General features: G+C 50.1%; 1 protein-coding gene and 1 pseudogene across 1 annotated transcript in view; one reads left to right on the top strand and one right to left on the bottom strand.

Annotated features, from left to right (window-relative positions):
- The window catches only part of cplane1 (ciliogenesis and planar polarity effector 1), a 306,637-nt gene that overhangs the window by 38,383 nt on the left and 249,186 nt on the right, over positions 1-19,068 (top strand). The window contains exons 12-15 of the mRNA XM_070877077.1: positions 2,402-2,613; positions 14,151-14,231; positions 16,371-16,520; positions 17,298-17,471. Of these exons, the coding sequence (XP_070733178.1) occupies positions 2,402-2,613; positions 14,151-14,231; positions 16,371-16,520; positions 17,298-17,471 (617 nt within the window). The remainder of the gene's footprint in view (positions 1-2,401; positions 2,614-14,150; positions 14,232-16,370; positions 16,521-17,297; positions 17,472-19,068) is intronic.
- Positions 291-409, bottom strand: LOC139278980 (5S ribosomal RNA; annotated as a pseudogene).

Genomic DNA, 19,068 nt, shown 5'->3' with positions numbered 1-19,068 from the left:
AATTTGCAGATGACACTAAGATTAGTGGGATAGCGGGTTATGTAGAGGACACAGAAAGGCTGCAAAGAGATTTGGATAGGTTAAGCGAATGGGCTAAGGTTTGGCAGATGGAATACAATGTCGGAAAGTGTGAGGTCATCCACCTTGGGGGAAAAAAAACAGTAAAAGTGAATATTATTTGAATGGGGAGAAATTACAACATGCTGAGGTGCAGAGGGATCTGGGGGTCCTTGTGCATGAAACTTTTTTTGGAGTTTATCTGCAAAACAAAACACATTAAACCGTGCCACCCGCTACTGCACCTGGTATTCCCAGGCAGTCTCCAATCCAAGTACTAACCAGGCCTGACTCTGCTTAGCTTCCGAGATCAGACGAGATCGGGCGTTTTCAGACTAGAATCCCAAAAAGTTAGTTTGCAGGTGCAGCAGGTAATCAGGAAGGCGAATGGAATGTTGGCCTTCATTGCGAGAGGGATGGAGTACAAAAGCAGGGAGGTCCTGCTGCAACTGTATAGGGTATTGGTAAGGCCGCACCTGGAGTACTGCGTGCAGTTTTGGTCACCTTACTTAAGGAAGAATATACTGGCTTTGGAGGGGGTACAGAGACGATTCACTAGGCTGATTCCGGAGATGAGGGGGTTACCTTATGATGATAGATTGAGTAGACTGGGTCTTTCCTCGTTGGAGTTCAGAAGGATGAGGGGTGATCTTATCGAAACATTTAAAATAATGAAAGGGATAGACAAGATAGAGGCAGAGAGGTTGTTTCCACTGGTAGGGGAGACTAGAACTCGGGGGCACAGCCTCAAAATACGGGGGAGCCAATTTAAAACCGAGTTGAGAAGGAATTTCTTCTCCCAGAGTGTTGTGAATCTGTGCAATTCTCTGCCCAAGAAAGCAGTTGAGGCTAGCTCATTGAATGTATTCAAGTCACAGATAGATAGATTTTTAACCAATAAGGGAATTAAGGGTTACGGGGAGATGGCGGGTAAGTGGAGCTGAGTCCACGGCCAGATCAGCCATGATCTTATTGAATGGCGGAGCGGGCTTGAGGGGCTAGATGGCCTACTCCTGTTCCTAATTCTTATGTTCTTATGTTTAGGGGGGAACGGTTCGGTGAGGGACAGTTTAAAGGGGACTGATTGGGTGAGGGACAGTTTAAAGGGCAATGGTTGGGTGAGGGACAGTTTAAAGGGGACTGATTGGGTGAGGGATAGTTTAAGGGGCGACTGGTTGGGTGAGGGGCAGTTTAAGGGGCAATGGTTGGGTGAGGGACAGTTTAAGAGGGAACGGTTGGGTGAGGGACAGTTTAAGGGGCAATGGTTGGGAGAGGGGCAGTTTAAGGGGCACTGGTTGGGTGAGGGGCAGTTTAAGGGGCAATGGTTGGGTGAGGGGCAGTTTAAGGGGCAATGGTTGGGTGAGGGACAGTTTAAGGGTGAGCGGTTGGATGAAGGACAGTTTAAGGGGCAATGGTTGGGTGAGGGACAGTTTAAGGGGCAATGGTTGGTGAGGAGCAGTTTAAGTGGGGACTGATTGGGTGAGGGACAGTTTTAAGGGCAATGGTTGCATGAGGGACAGTTTAAAGGGGACTAATTGGGTGAGGGATAGTTTAAGGGGCAACGGTTGGGTGAGGGACAGTTTAAGGGGCAACGGTTGGGTGAGGGACAGTTTAAGGGGCAACGGTTGGGTGAGGTACAGTTTAAGGGGCAATGGATGGGTGAGGGACAGTTTAAGGCACAACGGTTGGGTGAATGACAGTTTAAGGGGCAATGGATGGGTGAGGGACAGTTTAAGGGGCAATGGATGGGTGAGGGACAGTTTAAGGCACAACGGTTGGGTGAATGACAGTTTAAGGGGCAATGGATGGGTGAGGGACAGTTTAAGGCACAACGGTTGGGTGAATGACAGTTTAAGGGGCAATGGATGGGTGAGGGACAGTTTAAGGGGCAATGGATGGGTGAGGGACAGTTTAAGGCACAACGGTTGGGTGAATGACAGTTTAAGGGGCAATGGATGGGTGAGGGACAGTTTAAGGGGCAATGGATGGGTGAGGGACAGTTTAAGGCACAACGGTTGGGTGAATGACAGTTTAAGGGGCAATGGATGGGTGAGGGACAGTTTAAGGCACAACGGTTGGGTGAATGACAGTTTAAGGGGCAATGGATGGGTGAGGGACAGTTTAAGGCACAACGGTTGGGTGAATGACAGTTTAAGGGGGGAATGGTTGGGTGAGGGGCAATCGTTGGGTGAGGGGCAGTTTAAGGGGCAATGGTTGGGTGAGGGACAGTTTAAGGGGGAATGGTTGGATGAGGGACAGTTAAAGAGCAGGGGTGTAGATGTTTTCGAGCAGTGCAGCTGTTGATGCAAACGTTTCCTTAACGTTAAATTGTGTCTTGGTGTAGGCTGGCCTTCACATGGCGCCTGTTGTACCAGCATGCTTTGCAGCACCACTCCCGTCTCCGGAAGCTCAAACAACAATCGAACAGAGGCAACTCTAGGAAGAGGCTTCAGCGGGAGGAGGCCATCCTAACATCACTCCTCTCCCAGATCCAGGCAACGTTACAGACCATGGGAGAGAGTCTGGGACCAAACCGGCAACTCAAACCCCTCGCAGGTAAACGGATTCAATGATCATCAGTAACAAGGGAAATACTCTGATTCTGAGCTGTCTCTACCCTGGGAGTGTTTGATGGGACAGTGTAGAGGGAGCTTTACTCTGTATCTAACCCTGTGCTATACCTGCCCTGAGAGTGTTTCATGGTGCAGTGTAATATGGAAACGTAGAAAATAGGTGGAGGAGTAGGCCATTTGGTCCCTTCGAGCCTACACCACCATTCAATAAGATCATGGCTGATCATCACCTCAGTACCCCTTTCCTGCTTTCTCTCCATACCCCTTGATCCCTTTAGCTGTAAGGGCCATATCTAACTCCCTCTTGAATATATCCAATGAACTGGCATCAACAACTCTCTGCGGTAGAGAATTCCACAGGTTAACAACTCTCTGAGTGAAGAAGTTTCTCCTCATCTCGGACCTAAATGGCTTACCCTTATCCTTAGACTGTGTCCCCTGGTTCTGGACTTCCGCAACATCGGGAACATTCTTCCTGCATCTAACCTGTCCAGTCCAGTCAGTATTTTATATGTTTCTATGAGATCCGCTCTATTCTTCTAAACTCCAGTGAATACAGGCCCAGTCGATCCAGTCTCTCTTCATATGTCAGTCCTGCCAACTCAGGAATCAGTCTGGTGAACCTTCGCTGCACTCCCTCAAAAGCAAGAACATCCTTCCTCAGATTAGGAGACCAAAACTGAACACACTATTCCAGGTGAGGCCTCACCAAGGCCCTGTACAACTGCAGTAAGACCTCCCTGCTCCTATACTCAAATCCCCTAGCTATGAAGGCCAACATGCCATTTGCCGCCTTCACCGCCTGCTGTACCTGCATGCCAACTTTCAATGACTGATGTACCATGTCACCCAGGTCTCGTTGCACCTTCCCTTTTCCTAATCTGTCGCCATTCAGATAATATTCTGCTTTCGTGTTTTTGCCACCAAAGTGGATAACATCACATTTATCCACATTATACTGCATCTGCCATGCATTTTCCCACTCACCTAACCTGTCCAAGTCACCCTGCAGCCTCTTGGCATCCTCCCCGCAGCTCACACCGCCACCCAGCTTAGTGTCATCTGCAAACTTGGAGATATTACACTTAATTCCTTCATCTAAATCATTGATGTATATTGTAAATAGCTGGGGTCCCAGCACTGAGCCCTGCGGCACCCCACTAGTCACTGCCTGCCATTCTGAAAAGGACCCGTTTATCCCGACTCTCTGCTTCCTGTCTGCCAACCAGTTCTCTATCCACGTCAGTACATTACCCCCAATACCAAGTGCTTTAATTTTGAATACCAATTTCTTGTGTGGGACCTTGTGAAAAGTCTTTTGAAGTCCAAATACACCTCCCTGCTCCTATATTCAAATCCCCTAGCTACGAAGGCCAACATACCATTTTGCCTTCTTCACCGCCTGCTGTACCTGCATGCCAACTTTCAGTGACTGATGTACCATGACACCCAGGTCTCATTGCACCTCCCCTTTTCCTAATCTGTCACATTCAGATAATATTCTGCCGCCTTGTTTTTGCCACCAAAGTGGATAACCTCACATTTATCCACATTATACTGCATCTACCACGCGTTTGCCCACTCACCTAACCTGTTCAAGACACCCTTTTAGTGTCCTCCTCACAGCTCACACCGCCAACCAGCTTACTGTCATCTGCAAACTTGGAGATATTACACTCAATTCCCTCATCCAAATCATTAATGTATATTGTAAATAGCTGGGGTCCCAGCACTGAGCCCTGCGGCACCCCACTAGCCACTGCCTGCCATTCTGAAAAGGACCCGTTTATCCCAACTCTCTGCTTCCTGTCTGCCAACCAGTTCTCTATCCACGTCAGTACATTACCCCCAATACTATGTGCTTTAATTTTGTACACCAATCTCTTGTGTGGGACCTTGTCAAAAGCCTTTTGAAAGTCCAAATACACCACATCCACTGGTTCTCCCTTGTCCACTCTACCAGTTAAATCCTCAAAAAATTCGAGATTTTTCATGCATGATTTCCCTTTCATAAACCCATGCTGACTTGGACCAATCCTGTCACTGCTTTCCAAATGTGCTGCTATTTCATCTTTAATAATTGATTCCAACATTTTCCCCGCCACAGATGTCAGACGAAACGGTCTATAATTCCCCATTTTCTCTCTCCCTCCTTTCTTAAAAAATGATGTTACATTAGCTGCCCTCCAGTCTATAGGAACTGATCCAGAGTCGATAGACTGGTGGAAAATGATCACCAATGCATCCACTATTTCTAGGGCTACTTCCTTAAGTACTATGGGATGCAGACTATCAGGCCCGGGGATTTATCGGCCTTCAATCCCATCAATTTCCCTAACACAGTTTCCTGACTAATAAGGATTTCCTTCAGTTCATCTTTCTTACAAGACCCTCTATCCCCTAGTATTTCCGGAAGGTTATTTGTGTCTTCTTTCGTGAAGACAGAACCAGTTGGTCTGCCATTTCTTTGTTCCCCATTATAAATTCACCTGATTCTGACTGCAAGGGACCTATATTTGTCTTCACTAATCTTTTTCTCTTCACATATCTATAGAAGCTTTTGCAGTCAGTTTTTATGTTCCCAGCAAGCTTCTTCTCGTACTCTATTTTCCCCCTCTTCATTAAACCCTTTGTCTTCCTCTGCTGTATTACAAAATTCTCCCAGTCCTCAGGTTTGCTGCTTTTTCTGGCCAATTTCGATGCCTCTTCCTTGGATTTAACACTATCCTTAATTTCCCTTGTTAGCCACGGTTGAGCCATCTTGCCCATTTTATTTTTACTCCAGACCGGGATGTACAATTGTTGAAGTTCATGCATGTGATCTTTAAATGTTTGCCATTGCCTATCCACCATCAACCTTTTAAGTATCATTCGCCAGTCTATTTTAGCCAATTCACGTCTCATATCATCAAAGTTCCGTTTCCCTACGCTCAGGAACCTAGTCCCTGAATTAACTGTGTCACTCTCCATCTTAATAAAGAATTCTACCATATTATGGTCACTCTTCCCCAAGGGGCCTCGCACAACAAGATTGCTAATTAGTCCTTTCTCATTACACATCACCCAGTCTAGGATGGCCAGCTCTCTGGTTGGTTCCTCGACATATTGGTCTAGAAAACCATCCCTAATGCACTCCAGGAAATCCTCCTCCACCGTATTGCTACCAGTTTGGTTAGCCCAATCTATATGTAGATTAAAGTCGCCCATGATAACTGCTGTACCTTTATTGCACGCATCCCTAATTTCTTGTTTGATGCTGTCCCCAACCTCACTACTACTGTTTGGTGGCCTGTACACAACTCCCACTAGCATTTTCTGCCGTTTGGTATTCCGCAGCTCTACCCATACAGGGCTCAAGTTTCGGCCTGAGTTGCTCCTATTTTTTTGGAGCAACTAGTTTAGAATGGAACATCTTAGAAATTGCAATTCTCAGCAATTAGATTGCTCCAGTTCTAGTGCGTTAGAATCGTTCCATTTTTGAACAGATTTTTTTTTTCAAAAGGGGGCGTGTCCAGCCACTTACGCCTGTTTTGCAAGTTTAGGCAGTGAAAACTTACTCCAAACTAACTTAGAATGGATTTTTGTACGCTCAGAAAAACCTTGCCTACACTGATAAATCAGGTGTGGGAACGAGAGGTGGGGTGGGGGAAGTGCCTTTACAAACATTAAACACTTCACTTTTACAAATAGAGCCATCACCAATAATAAATGATAAATAAATCAATAAATCAATCAAAAAATAAAAAACAATAAAAAAAATCAATAAATAAAAAATTAAGTTTCTGCTCACCGACTGCAGCACTGGGAGCCCTCCAACAGCGTGCTGGGATGGGCCTCTCCCAGTGTGTCTCACCCGGTCTCTGTCATTGTCTCTCTGTTTCTGACAGCGAGGGTGGGGGGGCGAGAGGGCGGGGATGGTGTGGCGAGAGAGGGCGAGGAGGGTGTGGGGCAAGGAGGGTGTGGGGCGAGGGGGCGAGGAGGGTGTGGGGAGAGGGGGCGAGGAGGGTGTGGGGAGAGGGGGGGCGAGGAGGGTGTGGGGAGAGGGGTGGGCGAGGAGGGTGTGGGGAGAGGGGGAGCGAGGAGGATGTGGGGTGAGGGGGAGTAAGGAGGGTGTGGGGAGAGGGGGGGCGAGGAGGGTGTGGGGAGAGGGGGGGTGACGAGGAGGGGGGTAGGGAAGCGGAGGGGAGAGGGAAGAGGGGTGACGAGGAGGGGGAGGGAGGGAAGAGGGGTGACGAGGAGGGGGAGGGAGGGAAGCGGAGGGGGAGGGAAGAGGAGGGGGATGGGGAGAAGCGGAGGGGGAGGGGAGGGCAGAGGAGGAAGGAGGGGGAAGGGAGGGAAAGAGGAGGGAGGAGTGGAGGGAAGAGGGGGAGAGAGGAGTGGGGTGGAAGAGGAGAGGACAGGAGAGGAGGGGGACTGGGGGGAGAGGAGAAGTGGTGGGGGGAGAGGAGGGGGACTGGGGGGAGAGGAGGGGGACTGGGGGGAGAGGAGAAGTGGTGGGGGAGAGGAGGGGGACTGGGGGGAGAGGAGAAGTGATGGGGGGAGAGGAGGGGGATTGGGGGGAGAGGAGAAGTGGTGGGGGGAGAGGAGGGGGACTGGGGGGAGAGGAGAAGTGGTGGGGGGGAGAGGAGGGGGACTGGGGGGAGAGGAGAAGTGGTGGGGGGAGAGGAGGGGGACTGGGGGGAGAGGAGAAGTGGTGGGGGGAGAGGAGGGGGACTGGGGGGAGAGGAGAAGTGGTGGGGGGGAGAGGAGGGGGACTGGGGGGAGAGGAGAAGTGGTGGGGGGAGAGGAGGGGGACTGGGGGAAGAGGAGGGGGACTGGGGGAGAGGAGAAGTGGTGGGGGGAGAGGAGGGGGACTGGGGGGAGAGGAGAAGTGGTGGGGGGAGAGGAGGGGGACTGGGGGGAGAGGAGAAGTGGTGGGGGGGAGACGAGGGGGACTGGGGGGAGAGGAGAAGTGGTGGGGGAAGAGGAGGGGGACTGGGGGGAGAGGAGAAGTGGTGGGGGGAGAGGAGGGGGACTGGGGGGAGAGGAGAAGTGGTGGGGGGGAGAGGAGGGGGACTGGGGGGAGAGGAGAAGTGGTGGGGGGGAGAGGAGGGGGACTGGGGGGAGAGGAGAAGTGGTGGGGGGAGAGGAGGGGGACTGGGGGGAGAGGAGAAGTGATGGGGGGAGAGAAGGGGGACTGGGGGGAGAGGAGAAGTGGTGGGGGGAGAGGAGGGGGACTGGGGGAAGAGGAGGGGGACTGGGGGGAGAGGAGAAGTGGTGGGGGGAGAGGAGGGGGACTGGGGGAAGAGGAGGGGGACTGGGGGAGAGAGAAGTGGTGGGGGGAGAGGAGGGGGACTGGGGGGAGAGGAGAAGTGATGGGGGGAGAGGAGAAGTGGTGGGGGGAGAGGAGGGGGACTGGGGGGAGAGGAGAAGTGGTGGGGGGAGAGGAGGGGGACTGGGGGGAGAGGAGAAGTGGTGGGGGGGAGAGGAGGGGGACTGGGGGGAGAGGAGAAGTGGTGGGGGGAGAGGAGGGGGACTGGGGGAAGAGGAGGGGGACTGGGGGAGAGGAGAAGTGGTGGGGGGGAGAGGAGGGGGACTGGGGGGAGAGGAGAAGTGGTGGGGGGGAGAGGAGGGGGACTGGGGGGAGAGGAGAAGTGGTGGGGGGAGAGGAGGGGGACTGGGGGGAGAGGAGAAGTGATGGGGGGAGAGAAGGGGGACTGGGGGGAGAGGAGAAGTGGTGGGGGGAGAGGAGGGGGACTGGGGGAAGAGGAGGGGGACTGGGGGGAGAGGAGAAGTGGTGGGGGGAGAGGAGGGGGCTGGGGGGAGAGGAGAAGTGGTGGGGGGAGAGGAGGGGGACTGGGGGGAGAGGAGGGGGACTGGGGGGAGAGGAGAAGTGGTGGGGGGAGAGGAGGGGGACTGGGGGGAGAGGAGAGGGGGAGGCTGAACGGGCCCCGCCGACGAGAGGAAGCTAGGCCGAACACTTCGGGCGGGGCCCGTCCCCAGCAAGATGCCGGGCGGCGGACCCTGCCCAGGACGTGAAGGCGGGGGTGGGTAGTGGGAGCTGAACCGGAGGGGGGGGCGGCGGTGGGGGTAAGCAGGAGCTGAACAGGAGGGAGGGAGGCCCGAGTCCGATCTTTGTGACCCCGGTGAGCCCATTCGGCCAGGGCTAGGGGCGGTGTGCTTCGGGCTCCTCCCACGCAGCCTCGGGGGCGAGGAGCTACTGCACATACGCACGCACTCTAGCGCGCATGTGCAGAGGCCCCGGCACTGTTTTCAGCGGCAGGACCTTGCTCCGAACTCCACACGTTCTGCTGCGCCGCGCCAAGGGTCTGGATCGACCAGACGATGGGGAGAATACCAAGGTAAATAATAAGCGCCATTGCTGTTCTAAAAAGTCGGCGCACCACATGGAGATGCGCCGTTCTAACCCTGGAGGCAAACTTGGGCCCACAGATTCCACATCATCCAAGCTTAATGTTCTTCCTTACTATTGCGTTAATTTCCTCTTTAAACATAGAAACATAGAAAATAGGTGCAGGAGTAGGCCATTCAGCCCTTCGGGCCTCCACCACCATTCAATAAGATCATAGTTGATCATTCCCTCAGTACCCCTTTCCTGCTTTCTCTCCATACCCCTTGATCCCTTTAGCTGTAAGAGCCATATCTAACTCCCTCTTGAATATATCCAATGAACTGGCATCAACAACTCTCTGCGGTAGGGAATAACATAGGTTAACAATTCTCTGAGTGAAGAAGTTTCTCCTCATCTCAGTTCTAAATGGCCTACCCCTTACCTTAAGACTGAGTCCCCTGGTTCTGGACTTCCCCAACATCGGGAACATTCTTCCTGCATCTAACCTGTCCAGTCCCGTCAGAATCTTATACGTTTCTATGAGATCCCCTCGCATCCTTCTAAACTCCAGTGCATAAAGGCCCAGTTGATCCAGTCTCTCCTCAGAGGTCAGTCCCCCATCCCGGGAATCAGTCTGGTCAACCTTCGCTGCACTCCCTCAATAGCGAGAACGACTTTCCTCAGATTAGGAGACCAAAACTGAACACAATATTCCAGGTGAGGCCTCACTAAGGCCCTGTGCAACTGCAGTAAGACCTTCCTGCTCCTATACTCAAATCCCCTACCTACGAAGGCCAACATACCATTTGCTGCCTTCACCGCCTGCTGTACCTGCATGCCAACTTTCAATGACTGATGAACCATGACACCAAGGTCTCGTTGCACCTCCCCCTTTCCTAATCTGCCGCCATTCAGATAATATTCTTCCTTCGTATTTTTGCCACCAAAGTGGATAACATCACATTTATCCACATTATACTGCATCTGCCATGCATTTGCCCACTCACCGAGCCTGTCCAAGTCACCCTGCAGCTGTTTAGCGTCCTCCTCACAGCTCACACCGCCACCCAGCTTATTGTCGTCTGCAAACTTGGAGATATTACACTCAATTCCTTCATCTAAATCAAAAATGTATATTGTAAATAGCTGGTGTCCCAGTACTGAGCCCTGCGGCACCCCACTAGTCACTGCCTGCCATTCTGAAAAGGACCCGTTTATCCCGACCCACTGCTTCCTGTCTGACAACCAGTTCTCTATCCACGTCAGTACATTACCCCCAATACCATGTGCTTTGATTTTGTATACCAATTTAACCAGCAACGTTACCCCACCTCCTTTTCCTTTCTGTCTATCCTTCCGGAATGTTGAATACTCCTGGATGTTGAGTTCCCAGCCTTGGTCACCCTGGAGCCATGTCTCCGTAATGGCAATTATATCATATTCGTTAATAGCTACCTGCGCAGTTAATTCGTCCACCTTATTATGAATACTCCTCGCATTGAGGCACAGAGCCTTCAGGCTTGTCTTTTTAACACACTTTGCCCCTTTGGAATTTTGCTGTAATGTGGTCCTTTTTGATTTTTGCCTTGGATTTCTCTGCCCTCCACTTTTTCTTCTTTCTATCTTTAGAGGGAGCTTTACTCTGGATCCAACTCCGTGCTGTACCTGCCCTGGGAGTGTTTGATGGGACAGTGTAGAGGGAGCTTTGCTCTGTATCTAACTCCGTGCTGTACCTGCCCTGGGAGTGTTTGATGGGACAGTGTAGAGGAAGCTTTACTCTGTATCTAACCCCCTGTACCTGCCCTGGGAGTGTTTGATGGGACAGTGTAGAGGGAGCTTTGCTCTGTATCTAACTCCGTGCTGTACCTGTCCTGGGAGTGTTTGATGGGACAGTGTAGAGGGAGCTTTACTCTGTATCTAACCCGTGCTGTACCTGCCCTGGGAGTGTGATATGGGACAATGTCGCTTGAATGTTGTGGAGGAACATAGACAAAAAATAAGTTCCGTATTGAACAAGCAAAGAAATGTAAGGTGATTAATCGTTTAATGCATGTCTCCCTCCCGCCCATGGCTCCATTATTGAAGCTGCACTCTGACACCAGGAAGGTACCCCGATCATGCCTGCTCCATGCTGTGTTAGATGAACTCAATCGGGTTTGTACTAAGATTGCTGGATGCCTCCCTGGGTGTGAGGGGGGAACTCAGGTCGGATTCCTGTCCCTGGTTGTTGAGCAGTTGGAAGGTCGATGTCTGTGTGGTGGAGTGCGTTAGTGGGCTGGCGATGAGTCCTCTTGTCAGTGTATCCTACACTGGGGGTTGTAAATCTGTGGAATTCGCTGCCTCAAGAGAGCTGTGGAAGCTGGGACATTGAATAAATTTAAGACAGAGATAGACAGTTTCTTAACTGGCAGAAAATGCTCGTGGGAGTTGTGTACAGACCACCAAACAGTCGTAGTGAGGTTTGGGACAGCATCAAACAAGAAATTAGGGATGTGTGCAATAAAGGTACAGCAGTTATCATGGGTGACTTTAACCTACATATTGATTGGGCCTACCAAAATGCTAGCAATGCGGTGGAGGAGGATTTCCTGGAGTGTATTAGGGATGGTTTTCTCGAGCAATATGTCGAGGAACCAACTAGAGGGCTGGCCATCCTAGACTGGATGATGTGTAATGAGGAAGGGCCAATTAGCAATCTTGTTGTGCAAGGCCTTTTGAGGAAGAGTGACCATAATATGGTAGAATTCTTTATTAAGATGGAGAGCGACACAGTTAATTCAGAGACGAGAATCCTGAACTTAAGGAAAGGTAACTTCAATGGTATGAGACATGAATTGGCTAGAATAGACTGGCAAGTGATACTTAAAGGGTTGATGGTGGATAGGCAATGGCAAACATTTAAAGATCATATGCATGAACTTCAACAATTGTACATTCCTGTCTGGAGTAAAAATAAAATGGGGATGGTGTCTCAACCATGGCTAGCAAGGGAAATTAAGGATAGTGTTAAATCCGAGGAAGAGGCATATAAATTGGCCAGAAAAAGCAGCAAACCTGAGGACTGGGAGAATTTTATAATACAGCAGAGGAGGACAAAGGGTTTAATTCAGAGGGGGAAAATAGAGTACGAGAAGAAGCTTGCTGGGAACATAAAAACTGACTGCAAAAGCTTCTATAGATATGTGAAGAGAAAAAGATTAGTGAAAACAAACGTAGGTCCCTTGCAGTCAGATTCAGGTGAATTTATAATAGGGAACAAAGAAATGGCGGACCAGTTAGACAAATACTTTGGTTCTGTCTTCACGAAGGGAGACACAAATAACCTTCCGGAAATACTAGGGGACCGAGGGTCCAGTGAGAAGGAGGAACTGAAGGAAATCCTTATTAGGCGGGAAATTGTGTTAGGGAAATTGATGGGATTGAAGGCCGATAAATCCCCGGGGCCTGATGGTCTGCATCCCAGAGTACTTAAGGAAGTGGCCCTAGAAATAGTGGATGCATTGGTGATCATTTTCCAACAGTCTATCGACTCTGGATCAGTTCCTATGGACTGGAGGTTAGCTAATGTAAAACCACTTTTGAAGAAAGGAGGGAGAGAGAAAACGGGTAATTATAGATCGGTTAGCCTGACATCGGTAGTGGGGAAAATGTTGGAATCAATTATTAAAGATGAAATAGCAGCACATTTGGAAAGCAGTGACGGGATCGATCCATGTCAGCATGGGTTTATGAAAGGGAAATCCTGCTTGACAAATCTTCTAGAATTTTTTGAGGATTTAACTGGTAGAGTGGACAAGGGAGAACCAGTGGATGTGGTGTATTTGGACTTTCAAAAGGCTTTTGACAAGGTCCCATACAAGAGATTGGTGTGCAAAATTAAAGCACATGGTATTGGGGACAACTTACTGACATGGGTAGAGAACTGGTTGGCAGACAGGAAGCAGAGATTCGGGATAAACGGGTCCTTTTCAGAATGGCAGACAGTGACTAGTGGGATGCCGCAGGGCTCAGTGCTGGGACCCCAGCTCTTTACAATATATATTAATGATTTGGATGAGGGAATTGAGTGTAATATCTCCAAGTTTGCTGATGACAGTAAGCTGGGTGGCGGTGTGAGCTGTGAGGAGGACACTAAAAGGCTGCAGGGTGACTTGGACAGGTTAGGTGAGTGGGCAAACGCATGGCAGATGCAGTATAATGTGGATAAATGTGAGGTTATCCACTTTGGTGGCAAAAACACACAGGCAGATTATTATCTGAATGGTGGCAGATTAGGAAAAGGGGAGGTGCAATGAGACCTGGGTGTCATGGTACATCAGTCACTGAAAGTTGGCATGCAGGTACAGCAGGCGGCGAAGAAGGCAAATGGTATGTTGGCCTTCATAGCGAGGGGATTTGAGTATCGGAGCAGGGAGGTCTTACTGCAGTTGTACAGGGCCTTAGTGAGGCCTCACCTAGAATATTGTGTTCAGTTTTGGTCTCCTAATCTGAGGAAGGACGTTCTTGCTATTGAGGGAGTGTAGCGAAGGTTCACCAGACTGATTCCCGGGATGGCAGGACTGACATATGAGGAGAGACTGGATCGACTGTGCCTTTATTCACTGGAGTTTAGAAGGATGAGAGGAGATCTCATAGAAACATATAAAATTCTGACGGGACTGGACAGGTTAGATGCAGGAAGAATGTTCCCGATGTTGGGGAAGTCCAAAACCAGGGGTCACCATCTAAGGATAAGTGGTAAGCCATTTAGGACTGAGATGAGGAGAAACTTCTTCACTCAGAGAGTTGTTAACCTGTGGAATTCTCTGCCGCAGAGAGTTGCTGATGCCAGTTCATTGGATATATTCAAGAGGGAGTTAGATATGTCCCTTACGGCTAAAGGGATCAAGGGATATGGAGAGAAAGTGGGAAAGGGGTACTGAGGTGAATGATCAGCCATGAACTTATTGAATGGCGGTGCAGGCTCGAAAGGCCAAATGGCCTACTCCTGCACTTATTTTCTATGTTTCCAGAAAGGGTTAAGGGGTTATGGGAAGCAGGCAGGGAATTGGACCTGAATCCATGATCACATTAAATGGCGGAGCAGACTCGAGGGGCTGTGTGACCTACTCCTGCTCCTATTTCTTATGTTCTTTTTATAACAGTGAATGAAGGCTGACTTTGCCCCGCTGTCTGCCTCTTGCTTGTAGGTGAGGAGCACTTCCTTTTGGGTTCATACCTGGAGTCAGTGCAGATGTGGAAAGTTGCACTTCAGGAGGAGATGGGCAGAGGTAAGAGGACCCACTCCTGCAGCACCGCCCTCCTGTCCTGGCGTGGCATTGTGTCGATTCTTGCCCGGGAACTACCGCACTTTTGTCAAACCTCCGACTTTGATTTCTCCTCTTTCTTTCTCTCTTCACCCCCCCCGCCCCACCTCCCGCTTATCTTCCTCTTCCATCTTTCTTTCTTTCTGTCTCATTCAGCAGCAGAGAAGAACCAAAAATAGTAGAGAGAGAAGATAGATTATGCAAGTAAACTAGCACGAAATATAAAACGGATAGTAAGAGTTTCTACAGGTACATAAAAAGGAAAAGAGTGGCTAAAGTAAATGTTGGTCCCTTAGAGGATGAGACTGGGGAATTAATAATGGAGATAAGGGAAATGGCAGAGACGTTGAACAAATATTTTGTAACGGGCTTCACGGTAGAAGACACTAAAACATCCCAATAGTGGATAATCAAGGGGCTATAGGGAGGAACTTTATACAATCACTATCACTAATGAAGTAGCACTCCCGATAAATAATGGGACTAAAGGCGGACAAGTCAACTGGACCTGATGGCTTATATCCTAGGGTCTTAAGAGAAGCGGCTGCAGTGATAGTGGATGCATTGGTTGTAATCTACCAAAATTCCCTGGATTCTGGGGCGGTTCCAGCAGATTGGAAAATTGCAAATGTAACGACCCTATTTAAAAAAAGGAGACAGACAGAAAGCAGGAAACTATAGACCAGTTAGCCTAACATCTGTGGTTAGGAAAATGCTGGAGTCCATTATTAAGAAATTTGGAAAAGCATGATTCAATCAAGCAGAGTCAGCATGGTTTTATGAAAGGGAAATCGTGTTTGACAAATTTGCTGGAGTTTTTTCAGGATGTAACAAGCAGGGTGGATAAGGGGGAACCAGTGGATGTGGTGTATTTGGATTTCCAGAAGGCATTCGCTAAGGTGCCACATAAGAGGTTACTGCACAAGATAAAAGCTCACGGGGTTGGGGGTAATATATCAGCAGGATAACTAACAGAAAACAGAAAGTCGTGATAAATGGGTCATTTTCCGGTTGGCAACCAGTAACTAGTGGGGTGTCGCAGGGATCGATCTGTATTAATGACTTGGATGAAGGGACTGAGTGTAACGTAGCCGAGTTTGCTGATGATACAAAGATGGGAGGAAAAGCAAAGTGTGAGGAGGACACTCAAAATCTGCAAAGGCATACAGAGAGCTTAAATGAAGCAAAGATTTGGCAGATGGAGTATAATGTAAGAAAATGTGAGGTTATTCACTTTGGCAGAAAAAATAGAAAAGCAAATCATAATTTAAATGCAGAAAAATTGCAAAGTGTTGCAGTACAGAGGGACCTGGGGTCCTTGTGCATGAAATACAAAAAGTTAATATGCAGGTACAACAAGTGATCAGGAAGGCCAATGGAATGTTGTCCTTTATTGCAAGGGGGATAGAGTATAAAAGCAGGGAAGTCCTGCTACAGCTATACAGGGTATTGGTGAGGCCACACCTGGAGTACTGTATACAGTTTTGGTCTCCGTATTTAAGGAAGGATATACTTGCATTGGAGGCTGTTCAGAGAAGGTTCACTTGGTTGATTCTGGAGATGAGGGGGTTGACTTATGAAGATAGGTTGAGTAGGTTGGGCCTCTACTCATTGGGGTTCAGAAGAATGAGAGGTGATCTCATCGAAACATATAAGATAATGAGGGGGCTCAACAAGGTGGATGCAGAGAGGATATTTCCACCCATGAGGGAAACTAAAACTAGGGGACATAGTCTCAGAATAAAGGGCCGCCCATTTAAAACTGAGATGAGGAGGAATTTCTTCTCTCAGGGTTGTAAATCTGTGGAATTCTCTGCCCCAGAGAGCTGTGGAAACTGGGTCATTGAATATATTTAAGACAGAATTTTGAACGATAAGGGAGTAAAGGTTTATGGGGAACGGGCAGGGAAGTGGAGCCGAGTCCATGATCAGATCAGTCATGATCTTATTGAATGGCGGAGCAGGCTCCAATGGCCAGGTAGCCTACCCCTGCTCCTATTTCTTATATTCTATTCTGTCTGGGTTGCTGTATGGCTGCACTGAGTTCGGGTCAGTGGACGAGGCCGAGGGCTATGCTGTCATCGTTGAGTCTTTTGATTACAGATTGGGGTAGAGCGAAGTACCTGCAGACCCGATACTGCCTGGCCATTCTCTACACTCATCTCTACCTCTACAACCTGAGTGCTGCCCAGCACCTATGTGAAAAGCTTGTGAGACAGATACTGAACCGAGAGGGGCCAGAGATCTCTGCAGGTAAGATGGAAAGATGCACAGTTACACCTTGAGGGATATATCAGTGTTACTGTGAGGGTGTGAGGTATATCAGTGTTAAAGTGAGGGTGTGGGGGATATCAGTGTTACTGTGAGGGTGTGAGGTATATCAGTGTTAAAGTGAGGGGTGTGGGATATATCAGTGTTAGTGAGGGGTGTAGGGTATTATCAGTGTTACAGTGAGGGGTGTGGGGTATATCCGTATTAGTGAAAGTGTGGGGTATATTTGTGTTGGTGAAAGTGTGGGGTATATCAGTGTTACCGTGAGGGTGTGGGGATATATCAGTTTTACAGTGAAGGATGTGGGGTATATCAGTGTTACAGTGAGGGATGTGGGGTATATCAGTGTTACAGTGAGGGGTGTGGGGTATATCAGTGTTACAGTGAGGGATGTGGGGTATATCAGTGTTACAGTGAGGGGTGTGGGGTATATCAGTGTTACAGTGAGGGATGTGGGGTATATCAGTGTTACAGTGAGGGATGTGGGGTATATCAGTGTTACAGTGAGGGATGTGGGGTATATCAGTGTTACAGTGAGGGGTGTGGGGTATATCAGTGTTACAGTGAGGGATATGGGGTATATCAGTGTTACAGTGAGGGATGTGGGGTATATCAGTGTTACAGTGAGGGATGTGGGGTATATCAGTGTTACAGTGAAGGGTGTGGGGTATATCACTGTGTTACAGTGAGGGGTATGGGGTATTTCTTGCTCTGTCTCCTGTGTGTTTGGGGTACTCAGTGTCCTGTCACTGTGTTCAGGGACCGATGGGCTGGAATTGGATGCATCGACCCTGTTGGATGTTGGGGTGGATGCTGCCCTGGCTGTGGTTCAGACGTCGGCCCGCTTCATGGCTCTGTATTTCACGAACCGGCCGCTCTTCGTGCTCCCGCCTCATCACATCGACACCCTGCCACCCCTGCACTTCAAACCAGGTAAGAGACCGGTCCCACCTTGCTGCTGTCCAAAGCTGATGCTGCATGTAACTGAGCTCGGGCCTGTGGGGGCGAGGGGGCCACAACTGGCTGCACCGTGAACAGCGGACGGGGAAAGGCCGACATGTTCCTTGGCCAGCGGGCGGGAGACACAGACCGAGTGGAGCAAGGGCCTCTGTCCTCGGCTCCTAGTGGATGGTGATTGGACAGAGGGAGGAGGGCCACATGTCCTCGGCTCTCAGTGGATGGTGATTGGACAGAGGGAGGAGGGCCTCTGTCCTCGGCTCTCAGTGGATGGTGATTGGACAGAGGGAGGAGGGCCATGTGTCCTCGGCTCTCAATGGATGGTGGTTGGCTGGAACAAGGGCCTCTGTCCTCGGTGTCAGGGATGGGAAGCATCAAACCAAAAAGCAGCCTTACAGAGTCTGCCTGTGGTACAGTCTCCCGATCTGATGGACAGATGAATTGCAGCAAAGGACCAGTAGAGGAATGGAAATCCAAAGGTAACGCAGTTTGTGGCATGAGGTCCCAGACCGGGAGGGAAGCGATGTGGATGGGTGGGATTGTGAGCGTTTGTGGAGTGCTTCCGCGCTGGGGGTGGGAGGAGAAGTGAGGGTCCCCTCGGGGAGCAATGTCACCCAGCAGTCTGTGGGGGAGGGGTGGGATGGGGGAGGTGTAGTGTGGAGAGTCCCCTCGGGGAGCAATGTCACCCAGCAATCTGTGGGGGGGGGGGCGGAGAATGGGAAATGGATGTGTGGGGTGCTCCTGGTACCTGGGGGAGGGTGGGGAGTGTGGGGTGCTCCCTTGTCCCTTCAATATTCATCATAGGCAGTCCCTCGGAATCGAGGAAGACTTGCTTCCCTTCTTAAAATGAGTCCTTAGGTGGCTGAACAGTCCAATACGAGAACCACAGTCCCTGTCACAGGTGGGACAGATAGTCATTGAGGGAAGGGGTGGGTGGGACTGGTTTGCCGCACGTTCCTTCCGCTGCCTGCGCTTGATTTCTGCATGCTCTTGGCGATGAGACGCGAGGTGCTCAGCGCCCTCCCGGATGCACTTCCTCCACTTAGGGCGGTGTTTGGCCAGGGACTCCCAGGTGTCGGTGGGGATGTTGCATTTTATCAGGGAGGCTTTGAGGGTGTCCTTGTAACGTTTCTGCTGCCCACCTTTGGCTCGTTTCCCATGAAGGAGTTCCGAGTAGAGCGCTTGCTTTGGGAGTCTTGTGTCTGGCATGCAAACAATGTGGCCTGCCCAGCGGAGCTGATCGAATATGGTCAGTGCTTCAATGCTGGGGATGTTGGCCTGGCCGAGGACGCTAACGTTGGTGCGTCTGTCCTCCCAGGGGATTTGTAGGATCTTGCGGAGGCTTCGTTGGTGATATTTTTCCAGCGACTTGAGGTGTCTACTGTACATGGTCCATGTCTCTGAGCCATACAGGAGGGCGGGTATTACTACAGTCCTGTAGACCATGAGCTTGGTGGCCTGGTCTTCAAACACTCTTTTCCTCAGGCGGCCAAAGGCTGCACTGGAGGCGGTGTTGGGTCTCGTCGTCAATGAGCACTGCTCCTGTGAGTGGGGGAGTTTAGTGTGCAGAGCG

This window comes from Pristiophorus japonicus, chromosome 1 (genome assembly GCF_044704955.1).
Source record: "Pristiophorus japonicus isolate sPriJap1 chromosome 1, sPriJap1.hap1, whole genome shotgun sequence".
Lineage (NCBI taxonomy): Eukaryota > Metazoa > Chordata > Chondrichthyes > Pristiophoridae > Pristiophorus > Pristiophorus japonicus.
The sequence above is the reverse complement of the archived record's forward strand: the minus strand, read 5'-3'. Positions and strand labels throughout refer to the sequence as shown.